Source organism: Electrophorus electricus, chromosome 11, assembly GCF_041902795.1.
Source record: "Electrophorus electricus isolate QZ-2024a chromosome 11, ASM4190279v1, whole genome shotgun sequence".
Taxonomy (NCBI): domain Eukaryota; kingdom Metazoa; phylum Chordata; class Actinopteri; order Gymnotiformes; family Gymnotidae; genus Electrophorus; species Electrophorus electricus.
The window spans coordinates 15,147,501-15,162,500 of NC_137507.1; the positions used below are offsets into that span (position 1 = coordinate 15,147,501).

Consider the following 15,000-nt stretch of genomic DNA (forward strand, 5'->3'; position numbering starts at 1 on the left):
AGAAGCACCAAGAGGCCATTTCGTTGGCGGGCGGTTGTCGGGGGAGCAGATGAGGTGAGGGTGTGTGTACAGGCCACCTGGCCACTAATTTGAAGATCGATAATGAGGTGTAAGTGGACCGGGTGCACGCATGGGCGCACACATTAGGCACATTGTTGCAGAGTGTGAACCTCACACACACATATGACTGAAGAGCCGCTTTGCGGTGACAGCATGTTGATTTAGGTCAGCAAGGAAACGAGACAGCTCACAGTGACGTGCCGAATGGCAGACTGGAGACCAGCGGTATTACAGCACTCCAGTTCTGCGCTGAGAGACTTGCCTGGAAGATTCTTAGGTGGGAAGTTTGTTGTTCAGTGACCTTTGTCAGATCAATAAGCTTTTTTTTTTAAGATTTGCGTTTATAAATGGTTAATCAAAACAGGATATTACTGAAAGGACATGACTACACTTTTATTCTGTTTTATTCTGTTTATTTTGTTTTATTGTTGTGAACCTAAACGGAGGTACACCTATTATTGGGTGAAAAAAAACATTCTTTGGTTTTCAAAAAAGAGGGGAGGCCTAGTCAGATTATCTTCCTATTCATTTTCATGGTCAAAATAAATGAAAATCAGTTTCCATATTTTTTTTTTTCAGTAGCACTGATGCACCTGGGTATACGTTCCTGAAGATCAATCTGTTATAGATACAAAAATGCCATTTTAACAAGGCAGATGTGCAGTCCACATGTGGGAATCAAGTCTAATTTGTACACAATCTCTGGCCACATCACATCTATAATTCTGTCAGATTTGTTTTTTCATTTCATTTTTTATTAGATTACAATCCAAAGATGTAATTTAATCTGAGTGTAGGTGGTGGTTTTTGAGCGTAAGAAGACTGATTTATGTCACATTCCTGCTGTACACTTCAGAGTATCACTGTCAGCTCTATTTGGCCATTTTTAATGCCTTTTTAAGGCACCATACAAAAGATCATATTGAAGATAAACTTCATATTTCTTCTCTGGCCATATGCCTCTGTGAAGCAGCTACATACCCATACACACTGAGAAGCAGTCTGATTGGCGCTTGTGGGTAGGATATGCAAATGATTGCTCATGGTGTGTGAGAAGGTGGGACCTGTAAAGAATGGTTAATGGTTAACTAGAGAAAGCAAATGTTAATGTGAAAGGAAGGTCAAATCCTCGATATTTCAGACATTTTAGGAAAAGAGAACATGTCCGGGAAAAAGAGGATGTTTGATCAGCCTAACCTATGAACATTAAGACAAGAAAGGCAATCGCAAGACAAGCACTGTGAAACGTAACGTGATTGCAGCAGTACACCTCACAGCAGGGCACATGTACATGTACATGAAATCAAAGTAAATAAGATGAGAATAGCAGTTATGCTTTCATAATATTTGAACACAAATGCAAAGATCAGGCATGCGATGATGCTGACAGTCATACACTGAGAGTTTATGAATATCTTACTTCAAACACATCTCAAATGTGCAATAATTACATCGTTATAATTGATGGACACTTAATTGCTTTTGAACAAAATTAGCTCTGAAGTTTCAGTAAGAAAGCAAAGACTCAAAACCTTGGTTGGTCTTGGTTATTTTGATAAACACTTCCTTTATATCTAATTGTTTTATGGCTTCTGGAAGGTTTTTAAGGCAGAGTCTTTATCACCTTTAACAACAGCTGGGGTCGGCTCGGCCTACGGCTGGCCGGCCCTGTCAGAGTGGCAGGGGCGAGGAGTGCGGCACGTCGCGCTTGAAGTGGCAGCCAGTGGTCATGCCATCCCTGACCTCCGCTGAACACGTCTTAATCACAGTTCACACTGGAAACGCCCCCACTGCGGCAGTTAGTCCTCTTTTGTTCCCAGTTACATACTTCTGCGTGCACACGCACGCATCTACATACAGCCGTCTTTCCGGAGATTGCCGGACGCTGCTGGCTCCGGCCGCGACTTCAAGCTGCTGGCCCTGTGGCCAACGAGCGAGGCGGGCTGCTGCTCGTCACGCCAGCAGGCGACAGTCGCACGAGCTCTGCTGTCTACTGGCATGTGCGAGTTACACAGCTAACGGAACTGCCCGGGGCCTGCGTGTGCGCAGAGGGGTCAGTGCGGGTAGAGAGGCTCTGGTGTCACGTTGTGACTGCTGTTTTTTAGCCCCTGTCCTCCGACTACTGTAACTCGTGCACTCGGGTCTTTATATATACTCTGCGTTTCAGGACGTCGGCAGAGTTCAGTGGTGTGATCACACCAAGGCGAGAACTGTGAGCATCAGACATTTTTTCACTTCACTTGGTGCATTCAGTGCGATCATAGTGACTTCACACATCTGTGCCATTTATGTGTGCTGTATGTGTGGATGTGTGCCTGTCAGGTGGAGGTGTTTTTCATTTAGTCAGATATAGCCAGGACAATCCAAGACATAGCAAATCAGTCACACTGTATATTTTCAAAAGAAGGAGCAGAGCAGAGTGAAACACAAAATCCTTTCTGGTCTGTCTGCTTGCAATTCAGCAGTCCTTTCACTGGGGTACATCTGGTCAAGTATTCTCTTTCCTGTAATAAAAGTTTCATTCCTAGATGTGATTTCCATTCAAGCCCACCTGCTCAAGTTGGGGAGGGTGTAAGCATACACTCCTTGTTTGACGATGGCATTCTGCTCGTTCACATTTGGTTGCCCCCAAGTGGCTGTCAGCAGTACTGCATGCCGCAGATCTGTGGAAGAATAAAATCGTTATATACTGTTTGCTGTCATAGAGGTGCACAGTTAAGGAGATATTGTTTAAAACAACTGTTTCCCTCTAATACTGAAAATTTCCGTTCATTTGGAGAAATACACAGAATTATGTAATCTGGTTGACTCAAATTCTAATTAACTTTCAAAGTTAAATAATTAGGTTTGTAGTTGTCTGTTCTCATTATCACTGTCTCAGACATACTTTTGCTGGCTTTTGCAATATAGTATCAATCATCAGACTAATTGCATATGCTTCTAGCAATTACAAACAAACCCACGCCACCAGGTTATTTTTACATTACATTTGTGTATACCCAATGAAGTAGAAAAAGACTACATGTGTGGGTAAAAACTGAAATTATACAAAATTATACAAACTACTCTAAAAACCTGAGCCTTAACAGTGCTGAAATTAGACACCTCTCATCACTTGTGTTTTTGAAGAGCACAGAGATTAATTTTTATTGGAAATCATATGGTCTCTACGGTATGGTCTTGACCTCAATACTATTATATGGGGCTGAAAAGAAGCTAAGAGCCATATTTTGAACCATATTTTGTGCAGTAATCACTGAAAATACTCTAGTCACATAAAACATGTGATTAGTAGTTCCTTTTATTGACCCAGCAAACTGCATTTCCCATTCTTCCTGGCTGCCACTTCCTTACTCCTGGAATAGGCTGAGCCACATTCTTGCAGAGGATCTTATCAGGTTGTTGCATTTGTGTTCCAGGGGTTGTAAGGAGGCCAACCTGAGCAAGAGAGAGAGCAGTGAAAGCCTGAGGGAGGCTGCATCTGCCTGCTCCAAGATTCAATACCTTTGGTTTAGTGTTTGAACAGCTTTTGGTTCATTCTGCTTGATAGTAGATTTCAAGTAACTTTGATCTTTGAGGGCATTTCAGTTTTGCACTGAAATGAATCAAGAACTCGAATCTTTGTTCCATTCCCTTGATCCCTCAAAAAAATGTCCGTGTTAAGCAGCCCATGGCCACGTGATATCACACTGCATAGGGACCCAGCGGAAGTCACTTGAAACAAAATAATGTCAGCTCCTGTTACATCCTGCGGAGTGGCTGGCCTATGCAGGCATGCACGGCAGGCATGTTTCTGTGGCCTGCTCCAGTGATTAGCTGTCACAGTTCACAGCTGACGATGGGGAAGAGGAGGTCCAGGCTTCCAGAGATAGAGAGGAAGGTGTATAGAAACGTGGCCATGGCAGGGGAACCTTCGGTCCTGCAAGTGAGAGAATGGCAGAAACGAGAGAACGAGAGATTCTTAGAAGTGAAATGTGCCTGTTAAAGTAAACCCTCTCTCTCTCTCTCTCTCTCTCTCTCTCTCTCTCTCTCACTCTCTCTCTCTCTCTCTCTCACTCTCTCTCCAGCCACTGTTCCCTCTCTGATTCCCTGCTTCTTCTTCCCAGAGCTTGTCACTAATGCATGAGAATACGTGTATTAGATAACATGGAGAGTAGATAACAAGACCCGAGGCCGACAGGCGACCCGGACTCCTCTGCCTGCCTCGCTCTCAGTCTAAAGAGATAAACGCCGGCCCTCTGTTCCACTCTCTCCTCTCTCACAGTCCATAGATCAGAACTCTCAACAGCATCGGCTCCCTCGCCTTAATATAACCTGAGCAATATACAACAAGGGATCTGCCGTGTGCCACGACATGTGCACAGCGGTGATGGATAAACCAAATGCTTTACGAATCAAGAAAAAAGGGGGTCCGGCTGTAAAAGACGTTTCAGATGAAGGTTTCGGAGCTCTGTTTTCTGGGTTTGAAGAGTTGCGGGTTGTGCTTGCGTACATCTCCACGATGCACAGCCTGGGAAGCTAAAGCTGTACTGGGTATTTTTGGCACAAGTAAGGCGACACCTGAGGCCAGGCTGAAATGTCAGCGTCTGAAGGAATAATGCCTGCCTCCTGAAAGGCTTTTTCAACTCAGTGAGTGATGGAGAGGGAGTGAGGAAAAGAAAGGCTAAAGTCTTCTCTTTCTCCCTCTTGACAGCTGTGAGGGAGGAGACAGGGGACAGGGCTCGATGAAAGACACGCTTAAACCTGCCCCCCCGCCCCCCTCAAAATGGCAAGTGAAATTGGGTGCAGTCAATGCGCCATCAGGGAGGTTTATAGCTCAGTGGGGTTCAGAAAAAAGACCTCATACCTGGATGGAATACCTCCAGGAATATGATGCCGTGTATTCCTGGCCTTCCTGGCCACCTCCCACAAACATCTTCACCAAGACTGAAAATGGATTAGAGAGGGCTTCTGGGGGCAGGGAGTGTCGCACGGTGACGTCCAGACAGGCCCAGTGGCGTCACTACTTTTTTTAATTCACTACTTAAAAATAAAGACTGAACAGGAATAAAACAACTCCAGGGTTATGGCACTCTTACTCAAGAGGAGGCCTAAGAGAAGGTTGGTGGGGTTTGGGGAGCAGGGGGCAGCAATTACGAAAATGAATGTCCTCATGGAGGGAGAATTTTCATCTCGGCTGTTGCCATGGGAACGGGCCTTTAGCCCCCCCCCCATCCACCCGCCAACCTCGCTCCCTCAAACCCGGCCTTTCTCTTGGCTTTTCATTAGAGGGAAGGGGTTTTACAGCAGGACCGAGTCTGATTGGTTTCATGTTTTTAAAAGAAGGAAAGATCATTTTTTTGCTCGTTGATTCTGCAGAGGGCAGAGAAGGCCCCCCAAAAAGAGCAAAGCTCACTGGGCCAGAGAAAACCAGAGGAAGAACATAACCTTTAGGAAGACACGAAACTGAATGTTTATAGAGTAAAACAACTGCACATCTGCAGTTATTCAAAATGATCAATTATTATTATTACACTTAACAGATTATAACTGCCAGTCACACACTATACTTTGAGAGAAAGAGAGTATGTTATTTGAGTCCTATGTCAACCTTTCACTTGATATAAGCCTATCACTATAAGGTGTTATAGCATATCATTATATTAGGTTTGGGAGTAAATCAACAGCGTGAGCTTGGGTGATGTGGCAGGCCAGAAGAATTGTATTTCTCTCTCCTCATGAAAGGCTGACCTTCAAGGGCAGCTGAACTGGTCCAATACAATCCTGTTCCCAATATTTCATGGCGATGCTTCTGTCAAACAGCCATACATACATGCCATAGAATTATTCATGTACAGTCACATACTCTCAAGGCATTTCTGACTTTTGTATCAAGCCTTGTATCATCAACTGCACCTAAATGTCACCAGGAAGCACAGATTATTTCTTATAAATATTATCTGATCATACTGAACATGTGTATATTCATACTGACTAGTGCTACAGTGTAATGAGTTGTGCCTAACAGCGCCAAGTGTAGAGTTAACATTCAGATATGGTGGTACTAAGAAGGTCTGACAGATTATGCAGTCTTTTTAATTAAAGATAATGTAATGTTTTTTAAAAAAAAAAGGTTTATGAAAAGGAGGGTCTCTCTCCAGGGCTTCTCCGCCATGCTAATAGCAGATCACGTCTCCTGTACCACAGAAATTTCTGTTTGTGAGTGCATCGTTTGCCCTGAGCGTGGCAGACCCACTGCCTTAAGACTCATGTCTCGCGATTTCACGTCATGGCCAGTGGCGGAGCCGCAGACGAGTTGTTGCAGCTAATCTGCTAATCAGCTCCTGTCCGCCAGCACTGTTGAAATTGGCGACGGAGAAGAGACCGCAAACAAGGAGAAAGCGTTACCGCAGAAACGTGAGACTGCGCTGGAACAAAACATGCTGTGCCAACATACTTTTAAATACACGTGCTGTGAGCAGTAACTAATGCAGGCTTATATTTGCTGCTTGTCTATAGGATTAAAAAAAACCCATACTAATCTGAATCTGAGACGTATCTGAAGCGTAACAGAAAGATCATACTGTTAATAATATGAACCGGAGACATGTTTAGACTATTCAGTCTGCATATATGAACACAAATGTCGCTCACATGTGAAGGGAAAACAACAAGGTGATATTTTTAGCTTTAGACTATAATTATTTTAGACGCCAACTTTGAAATGTGGGCAAAGGCTAGGCTGCTCACCCACGTTTGGGTGATTAATAAAAAAGTCATTATTAGTTTAAGATTGGGGTTGCTACGCCAGCCCCTCCCCCTCACAGCCTTGCCCCAGACTGCAATCTCATTTCACTCACTGGAGATCATTAGTCACCTGGCAAGGGAAATCTCCTTTGAGGGAACACTATATCAGCACTGTCGAAATCTGCTACCCACCCAACCTACAGGCTTTCAGTGCTGGACAGAACATCTGGAGCATTGTTTGGGGGAATACATATACATTTTTGTTGGTGAATTATTTCTTCCATGTCAGAGATGCAGGACACCTCTTCTAAGTGCCTGTTTTTCAGTTTCATTGGCATAAAGAAAATAATATGTACGTAATTAATAATAAATATTAGTATACAGTATATTTGAAAATCTTGCACGCAATTCATTGCTCTTATCTAAATAATCAATGATTCCTTGAGCAACCACTAGATTAAAGTGCTAATTAATCCTAGAGTTGTTTTAGCTGCAGCAAAGCTGTGTATATTGCAGCTAATGTGACCCTTTCTTGTATGTAAGCATAACTGGCAACAGGTATAACTATAATATATTTCTCTTACCTTGCTGCCTTTTAGCAATTGTTCAAATAACAAATTTATTACCAAGTTACCTAGATTAAATAAGATGGATTGCTGAAATAATTGACAAATGAAAATAGAAACATGTGGCTTTCTGAGGAAGTCAAATTACCCAAGACAAACAAGTGGTGAGTGTGCTAGTCCCTGAGCAATGAGCCACTCAACATACTCTGATACAGTCGATTAATGAACTCGATTCTGTTTCCTGTGTCCTTGTGCGGCAGATTCATTTCAGCATGTATTCTCGGAGGTGAGCCCTTCCCGGAGTGACGAACACAAGAGGGCATTTTCTTTTCAGTATCCTCTGTGGCAGAGGACTTAAAGAACACATTCCCAGATCTTACCCTGCTTGCTTATTAGCATTGACCCAGTAGCTGTAACAAGCGCTCTGGAGCTCCTCGACAGCAGTGAGCCGAAGACAGCTAAAGGGAATTTTATCCGTAGCCGCGTTTCTGGACAGTGTGGTTGCTGGATGACGATGTGGTAGATCCAGTTTTCAGAGGTGCTGCTACAGTAAAAATGTTGTTTGGTCTGTATATGAGTGCTGCCATTTATTCGGGCTGAAATAGGGAAAACTTTACAACATGCATTCACTTCTTCCTTTTTGAACTTTTAAAACTGTCGATTAGAAACACATTTTCACAGAAATATACATTTTGCTGTTTTGTGTTTAACGACAAGTATTAACACAGGCTATATTCCCCTGACAGATGCTGGGAACCTTCACAGCAGTTCCCATAAAGGTGCCTCAGGTCAGCTCTCTTCACCGGCTGGCTGGGCAGTCGCCCACTGTGCTACCTCAGGTAACACACACACACACACACACGCTCACACAAACGCACACACTGCAGATAAAAACTCATAGTCCTGTCCAACCTCAGGTGCCATATAAAAATCAGGTTACATACCTCCTTTGATATACAAGTCAATAATACACACTACAAGGTCGGCCTGATTCCATTGCTTCTGTGCTTTGGTGAAGCTAGACTGAGAGCTTCTGAATTAGCTAGCCCCCCCCCCCCCCCCCCACTCACACACACACACACACACACACACACACACACACACACACACAAACACACACACAAGAAGACTGTGTGTTACTAGAGCATCTCTCTGTTCAGCAGACTATGTCCCAGATATGGTAAACACTCTCAAAGAACACCAGGCTCACCACAGAGGGATGTTCTAAACCATGCGCTCTCGACTATTCCTGTAATCACTGCATACAAACCCACCCACAGCCTACAAATGTACTGGAGCAGACAGCGTAGAATACTTCTCAAGCAATATCTAAACAAAACAAACATAACCACAGAAAGCTGGTATTAAACATACACTTAGCCCTAAAACAGTCAGCAGTCCATTAGAGCACATGAGCATTTTCAAGTGATTATCCTGAGATATCGCAAGGCTAATCAATCTTTAGGCTTCTAGTGCGCGCTGCTTTCCACTTGGGCTTTGGATGCTATTAATCCCTGCTATAGTTCAGATCATCTGCTTTCATCAGCGGACATCAATGGAGATGATGATATTTGATAAGGCCACATGTGAGACTCATTTGGTGCAAGTACCAGTGACACCACAGAGGGGCAGTACAGCCCCAAGCACAGGGCACTGTAGAGCCCTGCAGAATGACTCATACACACAGGCCAGACCACAAACTGTGCAAATTAACACAATCACACAAAACAAACAGACATTTTGATGCTCTGTTTGCAGTCTCTAATCTTACACAGATGCATCTTTTGATTTTCTTTTTTTATAAAACAATGTAGTTTATTTATTTTTGGTCAGGGGGATTTATTTAGTTAATTTTGTGATGTGTTTGAGATCTGTTGTTAAACATTTGTAGCTAACAGCTGTAGTCTTTCGGACCTCTGCTGATCTACTGAAATACAATGAACTATACTTGGCTTTTCTCATGTACTTTCATGTATACTGACTGTGTGTTTAATAACTAACTACAAAAGAACCTTTCTCCAGGTGTTATTTTCATTCTGGCAGAGGGGCTGCATTGGCAAAATGTAAATGTTTAAAAAATGAAAATGTTAAAAATGTTACCTTGTTACCTTACCTTGTCTCCCAACACCACCTTTCTCCTAAGCTGTTTTCCTTTTTTGGAGTGTAATATTAGTGTTAGTGTTCAGAATTCAGTGAGCTGGCAGTGAGCGAACACTTGATCCCTTGCCTTCTAACAGGTAAGGCCAAAGACCCTGATCCCAGACAGCCTTCCGCACAACCCATGCCAGGAACAGCAGTCTGGCCAGCCCGTGAGCCTGGCACGAGGCACCGCCATGGTGAGCCCCAGGAGCCAGGGCCCAGCCCTGCCCGTCGCCAACAGCACCTTCAGTCCGGAGAGGGGCCCCGCCAGCCGGCCCGACAGCTCACCACCCCCACCGCCCCTGCCCAGCGTCTCCGTGGCAGCAGCGGCGGCGACTAGCCCCGGCGTGGCTTACGCCATCATCTCGGCTGCCTCACCAGCTGGGAACGGTGTAGCGGCCGTGAGTGAAGCTGTGAAAGTGCAGCCGTTGCTCTTCAGTCCGGACAGTAAGGTATGGGGCCAGCCAGATTGGTTGTGGGTCTACCTTACCGCTCACTCCTGGATCATCTTATAATGAAAAATTCACCCAGTGGTGACCCCAAAACTAAAGTTTCTTCCTCTAAAAGTCCTCTGTGAGCTTCAATGATCCAAAGGGTGTATGTGACAAGCATCCAGGAGGCTGACTCAAATACAGGTTCTGGAGCCCACATGGTTATCACTGTGGGGCAGAGGACCATTCAGTTCAAGATAAAGAAGTCCTGTCATGCTTTCCTATCAGAGTTCATTTACAGATTACTTCTACCTGCTAGGTCGAGCTCATTAGGCAGTTGGAACAATGTCAAAAAGTTTATTTTCTGAACCTATGCTACCCACCTCTGCTGTAGAGGCACATAAAAGCCCAAATGATCAGGTAGTCTGCTATCCTAAAAGGCAGCACTACATAAACTTTTTTACAAATGGTAATGAGCTTCTAAGCCCAAAGACTTGAAACTGTAATGCTTTCGGGAAACTGCTCCCTGATAAGTCAACTTAAGTTTGCCAGGCTCTGGTACGTGACAAGAAAATCTTTAGGACACCCATGCAGCTCAGAACGACGACTCACCTCTGCATGCGAGTCCTGCTGGAGTAATTAATCTCAGAGTGGGGTGAAAAATAGGCTTGCGACTCACTCGGGCAAGATTGGTGAGGCTCATTATGATGTCGTTAGGAGAGAGCAGTGGTCCACACAGCCACAGGTCACAGCCGACTTTCAATGCTGACAGTTCCCTCTTACTTCCTGTAGACAGCACTGAAGGATGATGTATCCAACACACAGCAATACCACATTTTTCACCTTTCACTATCTGCAGAGTTCATAGTGGGAGTGGCATTTGTAGATTGACATGAATGTATCCCACAGATACTCCAGCTAGGTTGCAGAGCTGATTTAACTCACTGGCATGTACTGAGACAGGGCGGCATATTTACTGTCAGTAGATCTTTTAGGAGGTTGCACATTATCAATAGATGTCTAGCTGTGTAATATCAACGCTTTGTTTTGCTTGCCTTTAAAAGACTGACATTAATCTCATGAACAGTAGTACACAGCTCCCTGGTGAGCTTTTAGCCCCATTTCTTTGACAAGTTTGTGTTTCCTTGTGTTTGCAGGTGATAATTATCCAGCCGCAGGCTCCCAGCAGCTCACAGACGTCTCCGGGAGCCCAGGCTGAGAGCCCCTCACAGGATCCCAGCCCTGTTCCCTCTTCCCCACACAAGATGAAGAAGAAGGAGGAAGACCCAGAGGTAAGTGTTCTGCGTCTCAGGAGCAGTCAGGAGCAATGAGGGCTGACACATCGTTGGAATGGCTCGGCAGAAAGAAATTAAGACAGGTAGCCCCAGGAATGAACCGCATGAAAGCATAAGCTCTCTGAGTCCCAGGGAGCTTGGCACACGATTGTTTTGCTTGTCCTAACACATCTAGACCCTTTGGTGAAGCAAAAGACCTGCATCATTTTTGTTGGATTCTGTCTTGGAAATCTTGTAATCTTGGAAATCTTGTAAAATACTGTTACAAGGCACTACCTCACATGCTCTTTCTACATCTACATCTCTTTCCACCTTGTAGAAAATTGCCTTCATGGTAGCTCTTGGCCTGGTCACCACTGAACACTTGGAAGGTGAGTTCAGGTCTGAAACAGCATTCAGTTACAGAGAGGTAGTCACCAAATTTAAGCTTGTTTCTTAACCAGTGTCGTCTTGTGGATATGGCAGAGATCCAGACCAAAAGGCAGGAGAGGAAGAGAAGGAGTACAGCCAACCCTGCGTACAGCAGTCTCTTTGAGCCAGAGGTACTATAGCTTTCGCTTTGCTTTATATGTAGTTAGTGGTAAGAGTCACATAACCATCAGATCTGCGTACCTTAAGGGAACGAGTTCTACCATAAAGGCAAACTTGGCCAACGAACAGGAAAGTAACAGAGCACAAAAGCCCGTAGTTAACATAAGCATAGGTTCCACTGCTACCTGCAGAGCAATTTTACCCAAAGTGCACAAATTGCACCATACGAGTACACTCTGTTCTACGCACTAGAATGCACAAATGTGATCTAATCAAGCACTACATGCCTTGTTTTGTCCAGTAGTTTAAACAGAACGAGAGGACACAAACAAGCATTGTTGATTTCTGTAAATTTGGTGAACTCGGTTGAAGAGCTAAAAGTGTCTCTTTCTTTGCTTTCCAGCGCAAGAGACTTGCATCAAATTATCTGAACAACCCGCTATTCCTATCAGCAAGAGGTAAAATATACTCCTCTTCTCATCACACAACACAGCTGGGGTAGAGCTGACAAAATAATGCATAAAGAACCACCCACACGCATGACCCAGTGCATGCTAACACACACATACACACACCCCCACACACACACAAACATGGTGTGACCCAAGCAGGACCCAAGCTCAAATAATGCAGTGTTTGTGCACTGAGAAAGGCAATCAGCTTGTTGCAGTTTTAGAATGTAGTCATGTCTGGCATAGACTACAAATGAAACACCGCTCACAGCTATTTCCTCATACAGTCCCATTTCCAGTGTTTGTCTCCAGAGGAAACAACACCCCTCCCCCCTGCACTGCACTCCAGTGAATGGTCCGGCAGTCTTGTATTGTGCCCACTTTTATATACCTGAGCAATATCTTTAGCTAATTACGAAACCTTTCCTGAATCAAGTGTTTTTGAACAGGGAATGCAGGAAAGAGTGTTTTGCAGGTGTGCCCCTGGACCGGCTGGCACACACTGTTCTCAGGCCTACCCACTAGCTCGTAATCAGCCAGTAACAACAGCACTTCATAAACATCTATATGCATCAGCTATGACAGGCTAAATCTGTGTTCAATTGGATTGTTGTTGGGGACACATTCATTGAACAGCCTCGAGAGCTAAAGACTGGTACTAGCTTGTGCTAAGAATACTGGCCTTATTCATCAAAGTTGTATACGGTCAAATCTGACCAGAAGTTTAATTAATGAGCTGTTTCTCAGGCGTATCAGTACGAGCTGTAGTATTTTATCAAATGTTAAAAATGATTGTTTTGATGTTAAATCATCATATGGAATAGCTATTATCAAGGTAATGACATGATAAACTATAATAAAATTAGAAATAATAATAATTGTGCAGTCATTTTAAGCATATAAAATATTAAAATATTTTGAAAAATGCCAACAAGTTGGTGGGTACTTTGACATGAATTCATTTGGATAATTTACTTTTCATAAACGTTCATAATTTTGCAGGATTTTTAAAGCTAATTAGGTCTTCAGTAGTAACTGAAAACTAAAAGACAACCACTGGAGTTTTTTCTGCTAGTACTGCTGACTTCCCAAAGCCTTTGCATCTGTCTCGGCTTCACTAGGATGGCTTTGCTTTCCCCTCGGTGTTTACGAGGATTCATTAGGGATGTGTGGTAGGCATATGACACAAAGGCTGAAGAAGAGACTGTTGCGTGTTTCCATGGAACTGCAGCTATTTCATCCATTCAGTCGGTGCTCATATTGTTATACAACACTTGTAAGTCAGATGCAGTAATTCCTACGTTATTCTCGGAACTCAGATCTAAGCTCAACGGCACGCAACTTTGATGAATATGGGCCACGATGGGAGACTGTGCTGTAAAGTGACGTACCTTGAGCGTTGTTGTCTTTGTGCTGAGCTCTGCAGCATGGCTATAATTGTACATCTAACCCATGAAAAATCCTGTCTGATCAATGTGCGAGCTACTAACCTATTGTCTACTTCCTATTCATGCACCAGACTCTGAGGATCTGTGTTGGAAGGTATGTAGCCAGTCTCAGGATTCTCTTAGTGAGTGTGTGTGTGTGTGTGTGTGTGTGTGTGTGTGTGTGTGTGTGTGTGTGTGTGTGTGTGTGTGTGTGTGTGTGTACGTGTTTGCGTGTGCGCGTGCGTGTGTGTGTCTTTGTGTGTGTGAGCATATGCATGGGTGTGCATTTTGTGTGTGGTTTCTAGGGCTATCCATCACATTTTAAAAGGTGCGATAAAGTTTTCAGGCCAGCGGCCAACATCCACTGTTTTTTTTGTTCTTGGACATGGGAAACAAACAACTTACTGCTGTACAGAATGTGTCAGTGTTGGTGTTGCCATGGTGGTCTTCACCCAGCTGTACACTGGCTGCTATTTCTAGAGCAAGCATACTAACACTTTGAGCTTGAAACAAATGCATTCATTTGTTTTTGTTTCTGTCTTTTGTAATCACACCTCTGAGACAGTCACCTTTTATGAGAGTGCACATAGGATAACAAAAGTTGTTCTGACGTACAGAAACGGTATCACACGCAGTCCCCGGAATAAAACCCGGCTCCTGGCCTAACAATCTTTCTCACTAACCTCCAAAAGAAATGACAGCCACTTCCGCTCGTCTGCCGATGGCATTCTTGTTTATCTTGGGTAAGCATCCTCAGGAAGCCTGACTGGCTGTTTGCAGCGAAGCGAGACTGAACCGAGCTGGCCGTGGCCTCTGTGTTGCAGGACGGGCTAGAGCACGATGACCACTGTGCAGTGTGTAAAGAGGGCGGCGAGCTTCAGCAGTGCCACACCTGCCCCCGCGTCTACCACTTAGAGTGCTTAACCCCGCCCCTCAAAGCCCCGCCAAAGGGCATGTGGATGTGCCCCAAGTGCCAGAAGAAGGTTGGTGGCTCTTGAAATGTGAAACATATCTGAAAAATATCTGAAATGTGAGCATTGGAGCATTTGGAGGAAAGAAACGAAGAAACAAAGCTGGTGTCCATTTGATTGTCTTATTCTCCCCCCTGTTTTTGTTCTGAAGGTCCTGAATAAAGAGAACTTGTCTTGGCCACATAACTTTGTCCAGTCCTATGTCACACATAAAGCAGGTAAGCCATTCCCACGGTCTTTCTGCCATTGCTGTCTAGCCAGCTGAAGCTCACCTACTGGTTGTTGATAATGACATGTAACATGTGTGTGTTTGTGCACGTGTGCAGTGCGGGAGGAGGAGAAGAGGAAATTAATGAGGAGGAACAGTGAATTGAAGAAAGAGTGCGCCCAGCTCAAAGAAGA

At 44.2% G+C, this 15,000-nt stretch overlaps 1 protein-coding gene across 5 annotated transcripts in view; it reads left to right on the forward strand.

Moving 5' to 3' along the window:
• The window catches only part of phf21b (PHD finger protein 21B), a 62,077-nt gene that overhangs the window by 44,386 nt on the left and 2,691 nt on the right, over positions 1 to 15,000 (forward strand). For all 5 annotated transcript variants that reach the window (XM_035527749.2, XM_081723500.1, XM_081723501.1 and 2 more), the window contains 10 exons: positions 8,099 to 8,191; positions 9,590 to 9,943; positions 11,080 to 11,214; positions 11,537 to 11,588; positions 11,683 to 11,759; positions 12,152 to 12,206; positions 13,720 to 13,742; positions 14,452 to 14,610; positions 14,750 to 14,816; positions 14,925 to 15,000. The exon at positions 14,925 to 15,000 is cut by the window's right edge and continues 28 nt beyond it. In XM_035527749.2, the coding sequence (XP_035383642.1) occupies positions 8,099 to 8,191; positions 9,590 to 9,943; positions 11,080 to 11,214; positions 11,537 to 11,588; positions 11,683 to 11,759; positions 12,152 to 12,206; positions 13,720 to 13,742; positions 14,452 to 14,610; positions 14,750 to 14,816; positions 14,925 to 15,000 (1,091 nt within the window). The remainder of the gene's footprint in view (positions 1 to 8,098; positions 8,192 to 9,589; positions 9,944 to 11,079; positions 11,215 to 11,536; positions 11,589 to 11,682; positions 11,760 to 12,151; positions 12,207 to 13,719; positions 13,743 to 14,451; positions 14,611 to 14,749; positions 14,817 to 14,924) is intronic.